This window comes from Scleropages formosus, chromosome 13, assembly GCF_900964775.1.
Source record: "Scleropages formosus chromosome 13, fSclFor1.1, whole genome shotgun sequence".
In the NCBI taxonomy this organism is placed as follows: Eukaryota; Metazoa; Chordata; class Actinopteri; order Osteoglossiformes; family Osteoglossidae; genus Scleropages; species Scleropages formosus.
In genome coordinates this window covers 6,614,793-6,630,914 of record NC_041818.1, presented here as the reverse complement: position 1 = coordinate 6,630,914, position 16,122 = coordinate 6,614,793, and the positions used below count along the sequence as shown (strand labels likewise).

The following is a 16,122-nucleotide window of genomic DNA, read 5'->3' as shown; positions in this document are numbered from 1 at the left end:
GAGCGCCGTCTCAGTGGAGTGACCAACTTTGAAACCAGATTGATATCCATCGAGGAGATGGTTTCGAGTGAGGAAATCAGACAGCTGATCACAGGCTGCTCGCTCTAGAGTTTTAGACAGGAATGAGAGGAGGGAGACTGGTCTGTAGTTTTGGACCAAATTGGGATCCAGGGAGGGTTTCTTTAACAGAGGTGAAATGAGAGCAGTTTTGAAGGCAGATGGGAAACATCCAGAGGAGATGAAGGTGAAGAGTTGGGGGACGTGTTCTGAAGGAGTGACGATGGGATCGGATCAAGCGAGCAGGTGGTGGCTCTGTGCGATATCAGGAGGTCGTAGATTTCAGATTCAGACAGCGGCTTGAATTTGGAGAGCATAGCTTCGCGGGGAGGTCCAACGCAAACCAGGCAGGGTGATGCTGAGAACTTGTCAGGGATTGCTTTGACTTTGTCCCTGAAAAACAAAGCAAAGTCATCAGCAATGAAAGAAGAAGGAGTAGGAGGAGGCAGCAGAGGACACAGAAGGGATGAGGAGGTGGCAAAGAGTCTGTGTGGTTTTTGAATTGCAGACTGTATTTTTTTTTTGTGGTAAAAGGAGGTTTTAGCTGAAGAGACAGCAAAGTGAAAAGTAGCTAAGAGTAACTGTTAGGCAACCAGGTCCGAGCGAGTCTTGGATTTTCGCCATCTTGACTCTGCAGCCCAGATTTTGGTCCTGTTAGCTCGTAATGTATCAGTCATATATGTCACACTGTGTGCATGGGTAAGTAATTGTAATAATTTTGTAAGTTGCTTTGAAGAAGATTGTTAGCTAACTAAAGTGGTGTGGTGGTTCAGTGGGTTTGACCGGGTCCTGCTCTCTGGTGGGTCTGGGGTTCGAGTCCTCCTTGGGATGCCTTGCGATGGACTGGTGCCCCTTCGTGGGTGTGTCCTCTCTCACTCCAACCTGCCCTGTGTTGCCAGGTTAGGTTCCGGCTCCTTGGGACCCCAGATGGGATAAGCGGCTTCAGACAGTGTATGTGTGTGCCAGTTAACCGAATATATGTAAATGTAGTCATGATTCATGCACTTATGACCTGTAGCACATAAAAACATATGGCTCCGATGTGGTGGAATGACCTCACTCACAACTGCTGAACCCCTGTTTACATTTTAAAGGGTCTTTGAACTCATCTCTTTCAGACTCACTTCAGCCATGATCAATTAAGTTCACGTAAGGTGTAAATGTTCATGCTCTATAACTTTGAGATCATAACTGTTGAACAACGGATAAACGTACATGCAGCTACTCTGCAATATAAAGTAAATGTTTAAAAAAAATATTGGGAATATGAGTAGGAATTGTCAATATTCAGATAAAGCTTTATGCAGCTACTCATGTGATGAACATTGGTTCATATAGTGAAAAGTAACTAATGCACTTCAGAATCACACATCTGCATTTATGTCTCTCTTTCTGCTAATGCATTGGACACACTGTATTTTCTATGAGGTGTACATTTATTCACTTAGCAGACACTTTTCTCCAAAGCAACTTAAAATGGATATTATGTAGTGTTACTAGCCCACACACCTTATTCACCAAGGTGACTTACACTGCTAGATACACTGCTTAGAAAGGGTCTCTTATCCATACATCAGTGGAACACACTCTCTTATTCACACACTATGGGGGAATCTGCACAGCATGTCTTCAGACTGTGGGAGGAAACCAGAGCACCTGGAGGAAACCCACACAGAGAGAACATACAAACTCCACACAGACTGAGCAGGGAACCAAACCCACATTCTCTCACACCACCCACACACCGTGAGACAGCAGCACTACTTGCTGTGCCACCATGCCACATAACATCACCTCAGAGACAAAAGCGTCTGATAAATGAATATACACATGTAAATGTAATATAAATACAGTATATAAATCTCAGGCATCAGATGTTTTTTTGTAACGCTGCTTTATTGGACAGAGTGTTCCACATGCTTCCAGTATTTTTCTTTGTTGATGTCTAGATAGGTAGTGCTGTCACCGCACACCTATGGGGATATGAGTTACGATTCAGTCCCAGCTCAGTCTTCATGTCTGCAAAGAATTCCTCCCACAATCCAAATTAATGCTGTTTGGATAATTTAGCCACTCTTACTTACCCCACCTTTGGTGTACGAGTGGGCTGTTATTATTAATAATATTTTTTCATTATTATGCTTACAGTTTTATCCCAAACAGCTCTGTATGCTCACCAACTTAAATGGTTTATAAGGGTAAAACAGTGTTGGACGTATTTTAGTCACCTTCTGCTTACAAATCTGGGCCCTTAACCACCATCTTACCTGCTGCCCTAGTTCTATGAATGAATCCTATGCATCTTTAGTTCTTTTTCAGAGCACCCTGACCTTGACAATACGGTAATCAGGTCCTCGGCTTGGACGCTTAGTTTCCAGACTAACACAATTTAATATTTAATATGTCATATCACACTAAGTTGACCTGACATATTACAATTAAGTAGTCTCTCATTGCCGTGGAGTCTGCCAGAGTGTCTCAAACTTTTTCAAACTCTGCTTTGCACTGCTGGGTTCACGTGAGCACCGTTTCAAGAACAGCGTCTTAAAAATACAGAGGTAATACAAGATTATTGTTTTTCAACACGCAGATCTAATCAATGATTTAAGACAATGCACAAAGAATGCAGTTAACAAGATGGCATTGGATCAAATCCCTGTTGTCCTGTTTGGCTTTGCTGTTGGCAAACAAAACAGGTGCTTTCCAAAGCGTTTCCTTGTCATTTCCTGTTTTCTGTGCTCCTGCTCTTGACGGACATTGATCTTCACCGTGGACAGTGGACGTTTGACCTTTTTTTACTGGATTCCTCATTACATCTTTTATCTGTTCGGGGCCCGCAGAGATGTCAGTGTCGCAAGGGGTTCAGATCTGCCGCATTATTTAAGGTGCCCTCGAGCTGTGTTCCCCTTTCCCAGCCCTAGACTGTCACATCAGATCCTGGTTCTGTTTTTAGTTCTGAGTTTTAAATGGAATGTAGATTGCATAATTCAGGTAAAACAAACTGCTGATTTGGATTGCAGTTTATGAGATGCTGCACTGCTGCAATATATAATCATTAACATTGAGCAATTTGTCTCATATTAAATGAAAATATAAGAAATATTTACATTTTTCTTCATTAAATATAACATTTTCCATAGCAGTCAGTATTAATGTTGCTACTGATTACATGTAATGTATTAATGATGTATCTAGCAGCCCAAAACAAAGCAAACAAAATTCTAATAATTCAAGAATACATGTTGTTGATCGAGCCACTTATTGATATTTTTCATAATGAATGTCTGTTGTATCTCATTGAAAAATGCATGCAAAATTGGTTTTTCATGATCTCCATTTGTCATTTCCCCAGAGAAAGATGTGTAGGTTGTTCAGTTAACGGGTGCCTCGAGTGCCCAATCATTAGTAAATTAGAATAATCGACTGCTGTCGTCTGATTATTAGGCAAACGCCAAGTTTCTCTGGGGATGTTCCACCACCGATTGAGTTGTGGGTAATGTGAATATTGTTTATATACATTATCAGATGACTGTCATAGGTGAATAACTGTGACTGGCTCATCAGTTCCCACTGACCTTGACCCTTTAACATTGACCTTTTGGGTTCCCAGATGATGTGATCCCGTCTGCCTGAGACCCCACTTTACAAGCTCCATACTTCTTTTTAGCTAATAAACACCACTCAGATCCATGTGCTCTTTGACTGAGCCTGGTCCTGAGTGCTAAGATTCATTAAATTCCCTACCTTGTCAATGAATGGATTGAGCCAAACCCTTCGTGCTGTCCCTGCCAGATGATGTCCGTGTACCCGTGTTTGCTGATGATTCCACCTTGACTCGTGGTCAAACACAGACAAATAAAATGCCAGACTCTGTGTTCATGTAATTACCAAGCTAATCCTCCCAAGCTACAGATCTTCTCACTTACCTCCGGTACCGCCATTGTTGTTGTTGTTGACCTTCTCCCAACGGTCTTTTCTAGGGTTCCTCAGCACAGGAGACCAGGCAGCCAAAGGAAACTATGGCCTCCTGGATCAGATCCAGGCGCTGCGTTGGATCAGCGAGAACATCGGGTACTTCGGAGGCGATTCCAATCGCATCACGGTTTTCGGATCAGGAATCGGAGCCTCCTGTGTCAGCCTGCTCACGCTATCCCACCACTCGGAAGGTAAAGTCAATTCCTCGCAGACAGACCGATAGACCACCTTGGGAACACCGACACATGAAGAGAGACGCACGAATAGCTTGCTGGGTGGGCGGGCGACTCCTCTGGGCCTAGAGGCCTGCGAGTTCCGCAGCTACTTTTCAATTAGGGTCTAAGGGATTCCTCACACAGCAGGTGAGGAAACTAACTACGAAAATAATCACTGCCGTCAAATAATTAGGAGCTGAGGTAGAATGAACACCAATACCAGCCCTCAGCCCCAGAGTACAGCAAGTCTCCACCCCTGTTTTAATGCAGAGGCAGCTTTGTGAATGGGGTTGTCGCCTGTGGCAGATTCCTCTCCGATCCTGCCGAGCAGTGCATGTGGTTTAATGGAGATATTTTATGCTAGCAGTTTGGTTTCCAATTAATTACCAGCTGCCAGTCTCCTTTTAGGATAAATACACATTGCACCTATTTAAAGCACAGTCAAAGTCTACTGTTTAAATTAAGTATGTTAGTCTGAAATGGCTGTTCTAACACGGCAGCATACAGTATGTAATAATTATAATAAGAAGAAATCTATTTAAAACTAAAATAACTTAAAAATAATAAGCAAAGGAATGAAAATCACATTAAAATCATATAAATAACGATAGATAGATAGATAGATAGATAGATAGATAGATAGATAGATAGATACTAAGGGAACTTAAAATCAGTTACCAGTCCACTTGAAACACACATCTTTAGACTGTGGGAGGAAACCAGAGCACCCAGAATAACACCCATGAAAATAATGGGAGAATATACAAACTCTGTATGTAATATACTGTGGGAATTTCAAGCAAGATTCAATACCAAGTCAGAAGGCGCAGCCCAGGTGAATATGCTTTTGCTAATGTGCTGAAAAAACGTGCGTGTGCAGGGAAAATGACGCTGCCAGGTCGATGTGCTGGCATCCCATCAGATGCAGCACATTTCAAAATCTGTGCGCTATTTTAGCCAGGGATCCTGGTTCTCACCGGAGGGCGTGCTTCTTGTCATCATGCAGCGCTTGCCCGCCAGGTGCATGGCCCAATGTCAGCGTCCTCGTTTTTTCTTTTCAGTGTTTTGTCACGGGCGTTAGCATGATTGACGCTCCTCAGGTCAGAGCAGCTGGGGTCCAGGCACAGAGCAAACACAGTCAGTAATGTGTTTATGCACTTATAAATCAGAGCTCTTTTTTTTTTCTTCGCCTCGCTGTCTTTGTCGATGTTCGTGCGAGAATGCACTCGTTTCGTGGAGCAGGGAGCAAGCTATAAATTAGCAGTCATATAGAGGGGGCCCTCTCGGGATCATGTTTATTTGCTGCAGTGCTCGGTGCAACGCGCAGAGTTTAGACCGATGAGTGAACAAGCACCGGGTGATGAGAGCCACAGATTTTGGCAGGAAACTCATCATTAAACCAACCGTAGTGCTTCAGACAGCCCACTGTCTCAGTGGTCAGGTGGAACATCAGTGCTGTTAATTTTTTTTGGTGAAAAGCGAAGTAATACCAAAACAGATTATGGCTGGGAGTGAAGACCATGCGACACGCGTGTGGCGTCAGGGACAGCTCTAAGGATTTGGCACCTCTTTATAGACAACTGTATGACAAAAATTATTTTTATTTAAAACACAGACAGAGATCATGAAGAACACAAAATTTTGAAAATATATTTTAAATGTAAATGTGATCACACATATGTGAACATTATATAAGCACAGAACACAGATGTATACTTTAAGGACTGGCAGCAGAACTTATTTTCAAGAATTAAGCTTGTTTGGGGAATACACACACACACACACACACACACTTTTTCAGAACTGCTTGTCCCATACGGGGTCGCGGGGAACTGGAGCCTACCCGGCAACACAGGGCGTAAGGCGGGAGGGGGAGGGGACACACCCAGGACAGGACGCCAGTCCGTCGCAAGGCACCCCAAGCGGGACTCGAACCCCCGACCCACCGTAAAGCAGGACGAGGTCCAACCCACTGCACCACCGCACCCCCTCGTTTGGGGAATAAACAGATATAAATTATTTACGGTGTGGACCGACAATTCATTTCATAGAAAATGTCACCTCCAAAGCTGCAACATTTCAAACACACAGGGCAGAAATACATTATATGTTTACATAATATATAAAGAGGCATATCTTGTTCAAATACACACACAGTCTGAACCGCTTGTCCCCTACGGGGTCGCAGGGAGCCGGAGCCTAACCTGGCAACACAGGGAATAAGTCTGAAGGGGACACACCAAGGACAGGATGCCAGTCCATCACAAGGCACCCCAAGCAGGACTTGAACCCCAAACTCACCGGAGCACAGGACCCGGTGAAACCCACTGCGCCGCTGTACCCCCGTTGTTCAAATACACACACACACACACTTTCTGAACCGCTTGTCCCATATGGGGTCGCGAGGGAACCGGAGCCTACCCCGCAACACAGGGCGTAAGGCTGGAGGAGGAGGGGACACACCCAGGACGGGACGCCAGTCCATCGCAAGGCACCACAAGCGGGGCTCGAACCCCAGACCCACTGGAGAGCAGGACCCCGTCCAACCCTCTGCACCACCGCGCCCCCCTCTTGTTCAAATAAGTCTTTTTTATTATTTAGCAAAGCTTTTTTAATTTTAAAATTTTAGTCGCTAAATTTGGCTCCCCAAATTCTGGCACCCCTATGTAATTGACTCGATTCGCCTAATTATAAACTGGGCCCTGTATGGAGTTGCTGTGTGCTAAGTTCACCTCTGCAGCCCCCTCTCCACCGTTTCACTGGTAATGGCTGGCGGTGGACTGGCAGCTACCACGACCTCTGCCTTCAGCTTTCTGTCAGGAAAAGCACAAGGTACCGGGCTCACACTCCCCTGGGGAGGGACTCCTGAGGAGCAAAGCCAAATGTTACACAAGCACTGTACAAGCAGATAGAGTGCTGTAACTCTGCACTGTTACCATGGTGAACTATGGCTCTTGTGACTGGTTTGATCTTAGTTGTCCTCAGCTTGAAATACGAAGAAAGCTGTATATAGAGTGTATATACGTGACTGTATATATGTGACACTAGGTAGGGTCGGTGCCACTGGACGGAAGTCAGCTCTTAGTGACCATTTGTGTGGTTTTCAGCATAGCAGAGAGTTTGGAGGTGGTGGACCACTGCCTTCTTCCTCCAATGTCCATCCGCTGTGGGCGGAAACTCATGTAAACATTTGTAGAACATGCAAACTGCACGCAAAAGGACTGAGCTGGATTCGAACCTGGGATCCAAAACCGCATTATAAGACAATGTGTGGAGTGCATGTATGATATGATATGATATGATATGATAAATACAGAATTACAAAGTACTATGTATCCAAGTAATACAAGTAATTTCCACATTGTCTTGAATAGGGGTGATAGAGCTAAAACAAGTTCACAGCCTCAGTTTTTGCTGCTATGAATTTGTGTATTTGAACCTCACAAGTTATATTTATCCAAGAGCATTAGTTCGATACTTAACATAAATTGAATACCTAAACATGATGAATAGAAGCTTCATAAATCTAAATGTATAAATGTAACCCATCTATCTATCTATCTATCTATCTATCTATCTATCTATCTATCTATCTATCTATCTAATTTATGCATTACATTGAGAGAAGGAGACATAGCTGCAGACATGTGAGTCTCAAACAAACCTAATTTGTTACCTAACACTTGCTGCACCGAGGTTCATCGTTCAAGTAGGTACATAAATCACAGGATAGACAAAATCCCGATACCCTCCCACCATTTTTTTTTTTTTTAAATATTATAAGATACACAATACTTGCAAGAAATAATCGTTTGATCCTCTGCTGTTGTTGATGTCTAACATATTTCTTGGACTTACACTTACATATGTATATGCTACACTGTACATGCTTCTGAGTTCAAGGTAAATGTGTTTGAACAAGTAATTCCCCCCGTTAACAAGAAGTATCTCGAAATAAAATAGAATTTTAAACTAGGCGGCAGTGTGGTAAATGCCGAAGGACATTGCGGTGCCAGCGTCACAGTGCAAGACCAAAAACATGTCCACGTAATTTTAGCCCGGCGGCCTTAGCCTTGAGATACTGTCCAAATATTTCCACGGGGCGTCTCCTATCTCGAGCTGTCGGACACAGAGGGTTACCCGCCTTGGCGACGTCTCCATAGCTACGGTGAGGTAATTTCGACAGTTCCACTTTAATTGCTACTACGAGGGATTTTGCGCATTCATATCCTCCAATTTGCATCAAAGTGTTACTAATTGCCTTGATTTCCTTTGATGAATGGTGACTGCTTTTGGATAGAAATTTTACTATAAATGCATTTTTTATTCATACTCTATAGTGCCACGCTTCATGTAGCATGTTATTATACTGCCGGAGAAACCAGCTCTCTGCTTCCCAGCAAATTGGATATTACTGATGCTATTTTTCCCTGAATTGAATAGAGAATTTGTGCCTTAGTTGGTCTGGGGGATAAAATAGACCCCATAAACCAATAAGGTTGTTGAAAATTGAAACAGAAAGCTTTCAATTGATACCGTGCTCCTGGTGTTGCTTACCAGTACAGTCGGGTTGCATCTGCCTCAACAATATTCATCAGAGTAATGATCACAGCAGCCGTCTCAAGCATGCGATTGAAGTGAGTTGCCAGAACCGATAAGAAGTCAGAGGGGAACGTCAGAATATATTTGCAAGTATGCATCTGTGGCACATCTCTGGCCTTTTACGGGCAATACGCCTTTGACGTCGCCGCTTTAATTCGAGAGATCCTGGTCCTTGAAACAAAGCATCAGAATAATAAGAAACATTCCCAAAGTACTCAAATAGTTTATTATACAGCTGTTACATTGTGATGACTAACCACTGAGAACTAAACCAAACAGAACTTTCCGGACCTCACACGAGCAAAATTTCCAAGCGAATTTTAATATGCAATAAAGTAACGTACACATCTGATGATGCAGGAAACGCGAACACACGTGGCAAAAATACAGATATTAATAATGTATGCCTTTTATATTTTTTTTTTAAATCCAATTATAATATGGCGTTCACAGCACGTTCCAGAGCATGGACCCGATACTGCAAATGTTTCTATTTCAAATTAGTATGCAAGGTCCCAGATTCAATCACACACAAGGTTAAGCCACATCGAATTTAAGTGCTGCTATTGAGTGAATTTGTGAATTTAGGCAACCGGTGTGTGTGTGCGTAACACTGACAAACGAAAAAGACAGAAAGAAAAGAGCACTGATTTTTTTTTAAATGAAACTTCAGAAAAAGCTGCGTCGTGGCTCCGTCCAATCAATACCCGAGTTTGTATTGACTCCTCTCTCTGACATCTGGGGTGTTCATATTGCCTTGCACATAAAATATGGATTGCTAATTAACACTGCCTCTTTATGGAAAGCACCTTGCATCGATCTCTGCTCACACTACATTTGAGCTCTGAACTCTCAGTTGCAATCCTGACAAATCGGAGGAAGGTGGACGAGTCCTATAGGTTTTCCACGCTGTCCCAGGCCTTCCGCTTGCTAGTATCGCGCACGTTCTTCGAAGAGACACAAAGCAATGTTCATGTTACTAATTACACATTGTATATGGGGCAACAGAAGGACACCGAGGTCAATGACACCAACTTGTTATGAGTGATGCTTTTTAAGTCTCACATCGGTGCCTGTTGTGCCAGGGTACTTCATGCAAGGGTTAAAATTGCAACCCAGCAAAGGCACGTCATAATAATAACAATAATAAATACGTCACGCACTGTCCTCGGTTTCCATTTGTGCGATGCATGTTGTGTAGCAAGCGAGATCCTCACCGGTTGAGGGCGAGCTGGAAAACGACCTGACTCAGAGCTCCCCGCTGCTCCTGGAGCCTGTATAAGCGGTCTGATCTGGGCTCGTACCGCCACGCACCATGGGAGAGGGTGGTCTGGGCGCGCGTCGGGGGTCTCGCTCTCCTCGTGACACCCATCCACTTTCCAGGGCCTCCTGCGATGAACCCACAACGGGCCACCGAAGCATGTCCTGGGCTCCTAGGACAACACACACACACACGCAAGTGTTTTTTTTTTTTCTTTTAGCCAAATTGATCAGAAGCAAAGTGCCTTCGTGACACGTTCGTGCAAAACTGAAGAGTGCAAATGATGATTATTAAAGCAGGGTAAACTCAGAGGGAAGGTGTTTCTCACGGGCGTCACAACAGGACTCAACAGTTGTGTCCCTACAGAGGATGTCTGTATGTGTGTGTGTGTGTGTGTGTGTGTGTGTGTGTGTGTGTGTGTGTGTGTGTGTGTGTGTGTGTGTGTGTGTGTGTTTTCCCCTTCCTCTTCCCAGTTCCTGACATCAATTGCAGATAAGTTCTGAAGCAAGGACATTAGCCAATCTCATGTATTATTATCTATCTGGCATCAGGCTGGCTCTAATTGAACATGCAGATTTGGCTTTTTCCTCCTCTCTCCTAATAATAATTATGATGTAAAATGAGAGATGGCTGTGTACCGCAGCACTGGAATGTTAAGCAGGGGAGCATTCGGAGGCGAGCGTAGTGGGGGTGGGCGGGGGAAACCGATGAAGGTCGTTCTCTCTTTTTCCTTTTTTTTCCGTTCCTGTAACTAATCAGCCTAAAAGCTCTGCCTCGGAAGAAGTGCTCCCCTTTTAATGGAAAGTCTCATACATTAAAGGCCGGGGACATGGAGGATCCCTCATGCCCGTGTCAGCTCTCATTCTTATTAGGACCGCCGGCTTCTTGAGGACCGTAAATGTGCCCGCTAAATTATACAGTTTTATTGCAAGGATGCGACGTGCAAGATGCCCGGTAATTCATGCACCTGCCCCGTGGGTATTGATTCTCACGTGGCAGTTTGCTGAGCACGCAGCAAGCACACGCTAAGAACATGTGGAGGGTCAGTATTTTGCATGTGGGCAAAACGTGCCGTGCCGCAGGTCACCCCCAAACCAGGTCTGAGGATCTGGAAATGAACCTGTTGTGCCCGTTGGCGGGTTTCCTGTACGGAGGCAGGGCGGTAGGATTTGCGTGTCTCCCCATGCGCGCCCCTTTCACAGTAAACCCTCATAAACATACAGCTTGTCCCTTTGCCCTTCATTGACACTTTCCAGTTCATACAAGCAATGTTATTGGTTTAGCCTGCGACACACATGATCAAATATTGCTTTTTGTATTAATCAACTTCAAGCATTAGAACCTTTTTCTATTCTTATCATCAAGCTTTTCTTTATTCTAAGAAGACACCTTTTCAGCTGTCTCCCTTCATACATATTTGTGGATTCCTGGACAGATTTACCTTCATTTATTTATCAGACACACACACACACACACACACACACACACACACACACACACACACACACACACACACACACACACACACACACATTTTCAGAACCGCTTGTCCCTTACGGGGTCACGGGGAACCGGAGCCTACCCGGCAACACAGGGCGCAAGGCCAGAGGGGGAAGGGGACACACCTAGGACGGGACGCCAGTCCGCCGCAAGGCACCCCAAGCGGGACTTGAACCCCAGACCCACCGGAGAGCAGGACTGCAGTCCAACCCACTGTGCCACTGCACCCCTATTTATCAGACACTTTTCTTCAAAGCAACTCCAATGAACTCTATTTAGTGTTATCAGTCCTCACACCTTATTCACCACAGTGACTTACACTGCTAGATACACTGCTTACCATGGGTCACTCATCCATACATCAGTGGAACACACTATGGGTGAACCTGAACCACAGATCTTTGGACTGTGGGAGGAAACAAGAGCACCCAGAGGAAACCCACACAGACACAAGGAGAACACGCAAACTCCACATGGACTGAGCAGGGATTGAACCCACATCCTCTCTCACCACCCAGGCACTTAAGGCAGCAGCACTACTCACTGTACCACCTTGCCACCCTCCTCATATCCACATCTGGTCTGCATGACGTGAAAAAGATGTTTTCCCCGGGAATTTTCACAATAGAAATACAATTTGTCTTGCTTACCCGTTGCACATCGTTCGGCACGATTAGCATTTATTCTCAGGAGCGACTCGAGTTCCAAGGTCATACAAATCCATTTGCTGTGTGCGTATCGTAGAAATGCCAAACACTGTCGCTGGAGCCCACGACGATTGTGCAGTGTCATATATTACAACTGAGACACTCTGGTGGGTGGAAGCTGCAGGCAAAGATGGAGCATCTCCCATTATGGCGCTGATGTGCCGGCCTCCCATTTAGTCACAAGTGGCCCATTTGACAGGCTGCCTGTATGGATGCGTCTCAGTGAAAAAGGACAGATAGATAGGAAGTGAAATGTGCATCAATACTTCAGTGTAGATATTACAGGGAGGGAAGCGGAACGGGTCCAGGAACACCTTCCGAGATGAGGTCCAGCAGGCCCCATCCCTGGCCAGCAGCGGGAGGGCCCCCTGCCGACACGGATCAGAACCAGGACAGGCTCCGCTGTGCCCACGTGCTGCCCACAGAAACATTAACCATCACCCCCATCAACCAGATGGGTTGCAGTGACTTTTCGTTTAACTTGCGTTTTAGCCCTGGTCGTAACAGAAAATTAAACTGCTTGAATCAATGTCCTTATAGAAAGACAGGCGTCTGGGGAATGGCCACGGTGTTTATTCTGTGAGAAGACTTAAAAAGAGGTTTTTGCGACTTTTTTTTTCACAGGGCGTCGCAGTTCTTCGCTTCATTGTCACAATAAATGCATCACTCTGATTTTTTTTTAACGCTGTTTTTTTTTTTTTAATTTATCGCATTTAAGACAAAGCAATCTTTCACCCCTTTGATTCTTCCAGCGGGTCCACAGAGTGCGTGCGGATTGTGATTCTCTGTTGTGTCAGGTGTTGTTGTTCTTTTCACCTTGATTGACAACACAGGTAATTAAACCTCTGGGATTCTCTCCTGGCAGAGCGTGGATGGGATTGTTTTGCATTTCTTTTGTGGAGCAGAACGCTGCAGTGGGCCATGCGCTGCGACTGCCTCCTGCCTCTTCTTTCACGGGGAAAGTCAGAGTGAGAAGGGAGCGCGAGAGCCGTTTTCTCACACCTAAAGGGGAATTATAGTGAGCTGCGAAATTTTCAAGCAGCCGTAACGTTGATGCACGTAGTTCTCATCCGCAGCATTCCGCTTCTTCATGTCTGCTGTCATTCTTGCTATTAATGAAGCATTTCAGATATTCGCAAAAATATTTTAAAAGAAATCAAATGCAAATTTTGTTTACCTCTGAACAGACAGGGAAAAATTGATTTATAAAAAGGTTACATACTGTACAGTTTATTTTTGTTTCATATTTCAGCTATAGGGCAGAATACAGATTGGATTTTTTATTTTTTTTTTGTAAAAATTTTATTTCCTTGCAGGACATACAGCTAATCAGTATCAGTTGTCTAACTGAATGCAAAATATACTTTAGAGGCAACTCCATACATGCATATATTATGCATGTATCATATATATGTAAATATATATATAATACATGACCATATATATATCTATATATGTATGAATATATCTATAGTTCCTTTGAAGGTGAGTTTGTTTATTCATGTTCCGGTGCATCCGCAAAAAGGTCACTGTGGCGGCAGCACACAGCGTGGATGTCTCTGGGACGTCTGCAGCACAGAGGCTACGCAGTGAACTATGGAAAGAGGTTATAAACGCTGTTTGGAGAAGGGCTCTGAGACATTGAGGGGAGGGTGGCAGATTCGGCAGATGAGGATGCAATGTAGTGTGCTAGGAGGTGAAATGTAAGCATCTTTTTCCCCATAGCAGAACAACATTGGGAATGTTATCCTTTAGTCTGGGTGGGTTTCCTCTGGGTGCTCTGGTTTCTTCCCACAATTCAAAGACATGTAGCTCATGTAAACTGGACACTCTACATAGTTCATAGTGGTGTGACTGTGCGTGCTTGATTACGCGGTGATGGACTGGCAGTCTAATGTGTACCTCATCCCACCCCACCCTCCCCCCAGTGATTTCAAGATAGGTCCAGGACCACCATGACCCTGAGCAGTACAACCAGATAATGAAAGTGAGTGAGTGAGTGAGCGGTATCATTTATATAGTGCAGAGCATATAGTGTATTTTCACATTCCACATAATCTCAAGTTCTGCAAACAATGGTCTTCAGGGGACTCGCAAAATTTTTTATTCATTTAGCTGATGCTTTTCTCCAAAGTGGCTTACAGTACTAAACTACTTAGAATTATCCACCCCTTTCCACAGCTGCTGTGGGTTCAAACCTCAGTCCTTCAAATATGGCAGCAATTCTAGCAATTGTTGTGCCCATGTATTGTTACTTGGCATACATTTCTACTCAATATGAATTTAAAAAATGGAGAAGACATTAATTTATCGAAGGATCCAGATGCAAATAACATTGCTACCTACTGGAAATTTCATTGAGGCTATTTCTGAAATGAGTCATGATTGTGGAAAGCTGGCTCTCTGACAAGCAAAATGCACAGTGCTTCTCTGTCTGTTTACACTGTTGTTCCCTTGGTTGCCATAGCCAGCTGAAATGCTACACATCAGTCACTGTAATTGCCAACCTATTAGTAGATGAAAAGGTGATGTGAAACTACACGGGGCAATGAAGATACAACAGAGACGGTGAGACTGCAAATGGATAGACAGCCAGATGAAAAAGTATCCCATTAATTTTTGGTGGAGGCCACTGCATTAATAACCAACAGTGGTTCTGTGGGTTCCGATCTCCTCTGTGCTGCACTATCTGTCCGCAGCAAGGAGGCCGATGGAACACACACTGATATGTGCCCCTTAAGTGGGTGTGATGGCTGGGCTTCTTTCCCTTTCATTACTGAGAATGACACCCAGGATCATCTCCGTGCCAGAAGGGTTGTGGGTGGAATTGGGTGTAATGTTACCCAGGGATGGTCTCTTTCACTCTTGGCGTGGATGTTGTTCTTCCGGTGGGAGACGTATAAAATCACAGTTCATCCATGAGTGACTGGACCTTGGGTGACCAGATATTGGAAGTCCAGCACATATGCATATTTTAATATATATTAGAGATTTTTTTTTTTTAAAAAAAAAAAAGTGGAATACAGATTGTTTAAAAAAAAATCACCTTATTTGAATATTTTAAGTGTTTTACTTGCATAAAACTTAACAGTTCCATAGAGAATATTTTATTAAAAATGCAGATTTGGTAAGGAAGTGTAGACACTGCACCATCTTCCAACGCAGCATCATGATCATTAGTAATTTTTCTCTTGAGTGCTTGATTAATCAAAGAAATGAAACCAAAATGATTTTTTTTTTTTTTTTTTTAAATGACTCTAGTTAAAATTATTTTTAAAAATCACGTATTTCATACATTGGAATGATCAGTCAGTCGCATGACTAGACCCCCATCGCCCCATTAGTCTGGTCATGCAATGATGAACTATAATAATTCCAAATAAGTAGAATCAGGAGAAAACGGGGTAAAATGCATTTGAAAAAAGTGCTAAAAATGCACGTCTCTCCCTCACAGGAATGCATATAGAATGAAAAAAATTGATTAATTGTCCAGCTTTGCTAACATGTTTTGCGCAGTAACTGCTGTGATCAGTGCGATGTTACGAAGGTGGTGGAAATGCGACCTTGAAGAACTTGTGAGCCGCTTGTTCTGGAAAGAGGTGCAGGGTGCAGTCAAATATCACCAAATAAAAAAATATTGATATATCTATACCTCTACTTTGGTTTTCACCCATTACTTCACATAAGCCATTATACCATCTGGTGAGACTGACTCCATTCTTTTAAGTGTTTTTGCTTTTTAAATTGACCAAACTCATCACTAGTTTCATACTGCTTATTTTGTATATAACAATGTATACAGTGT

At 43.7% G+C, this 16,122-nt stretch overlaps 1 protein-coding gene across 2 annotated transcripts in view; it reads left to right on the top strand.

Moving 5' to 3' along the window:
- The window catches only part of nlgn3a (neuroligin 3a), a 199,834-nt gene that overhangs the window by 142,224 nt on the left and 41,488 nt on the right, over nt 1-16,122 (top strand). For both annotated transcript variants that reach the window (XM_018737481.2, XM_029257602.1), the window contains one exon: nt 4,038-4,223. In XM_018737481.2, coding sequence (XP_018592997.1) covers nt 4,038-4,223 — 186 coding nt within the window. The remainder of the gene's footprint in view (nt 1-4,037; nt 4,224-16,122) is intronic.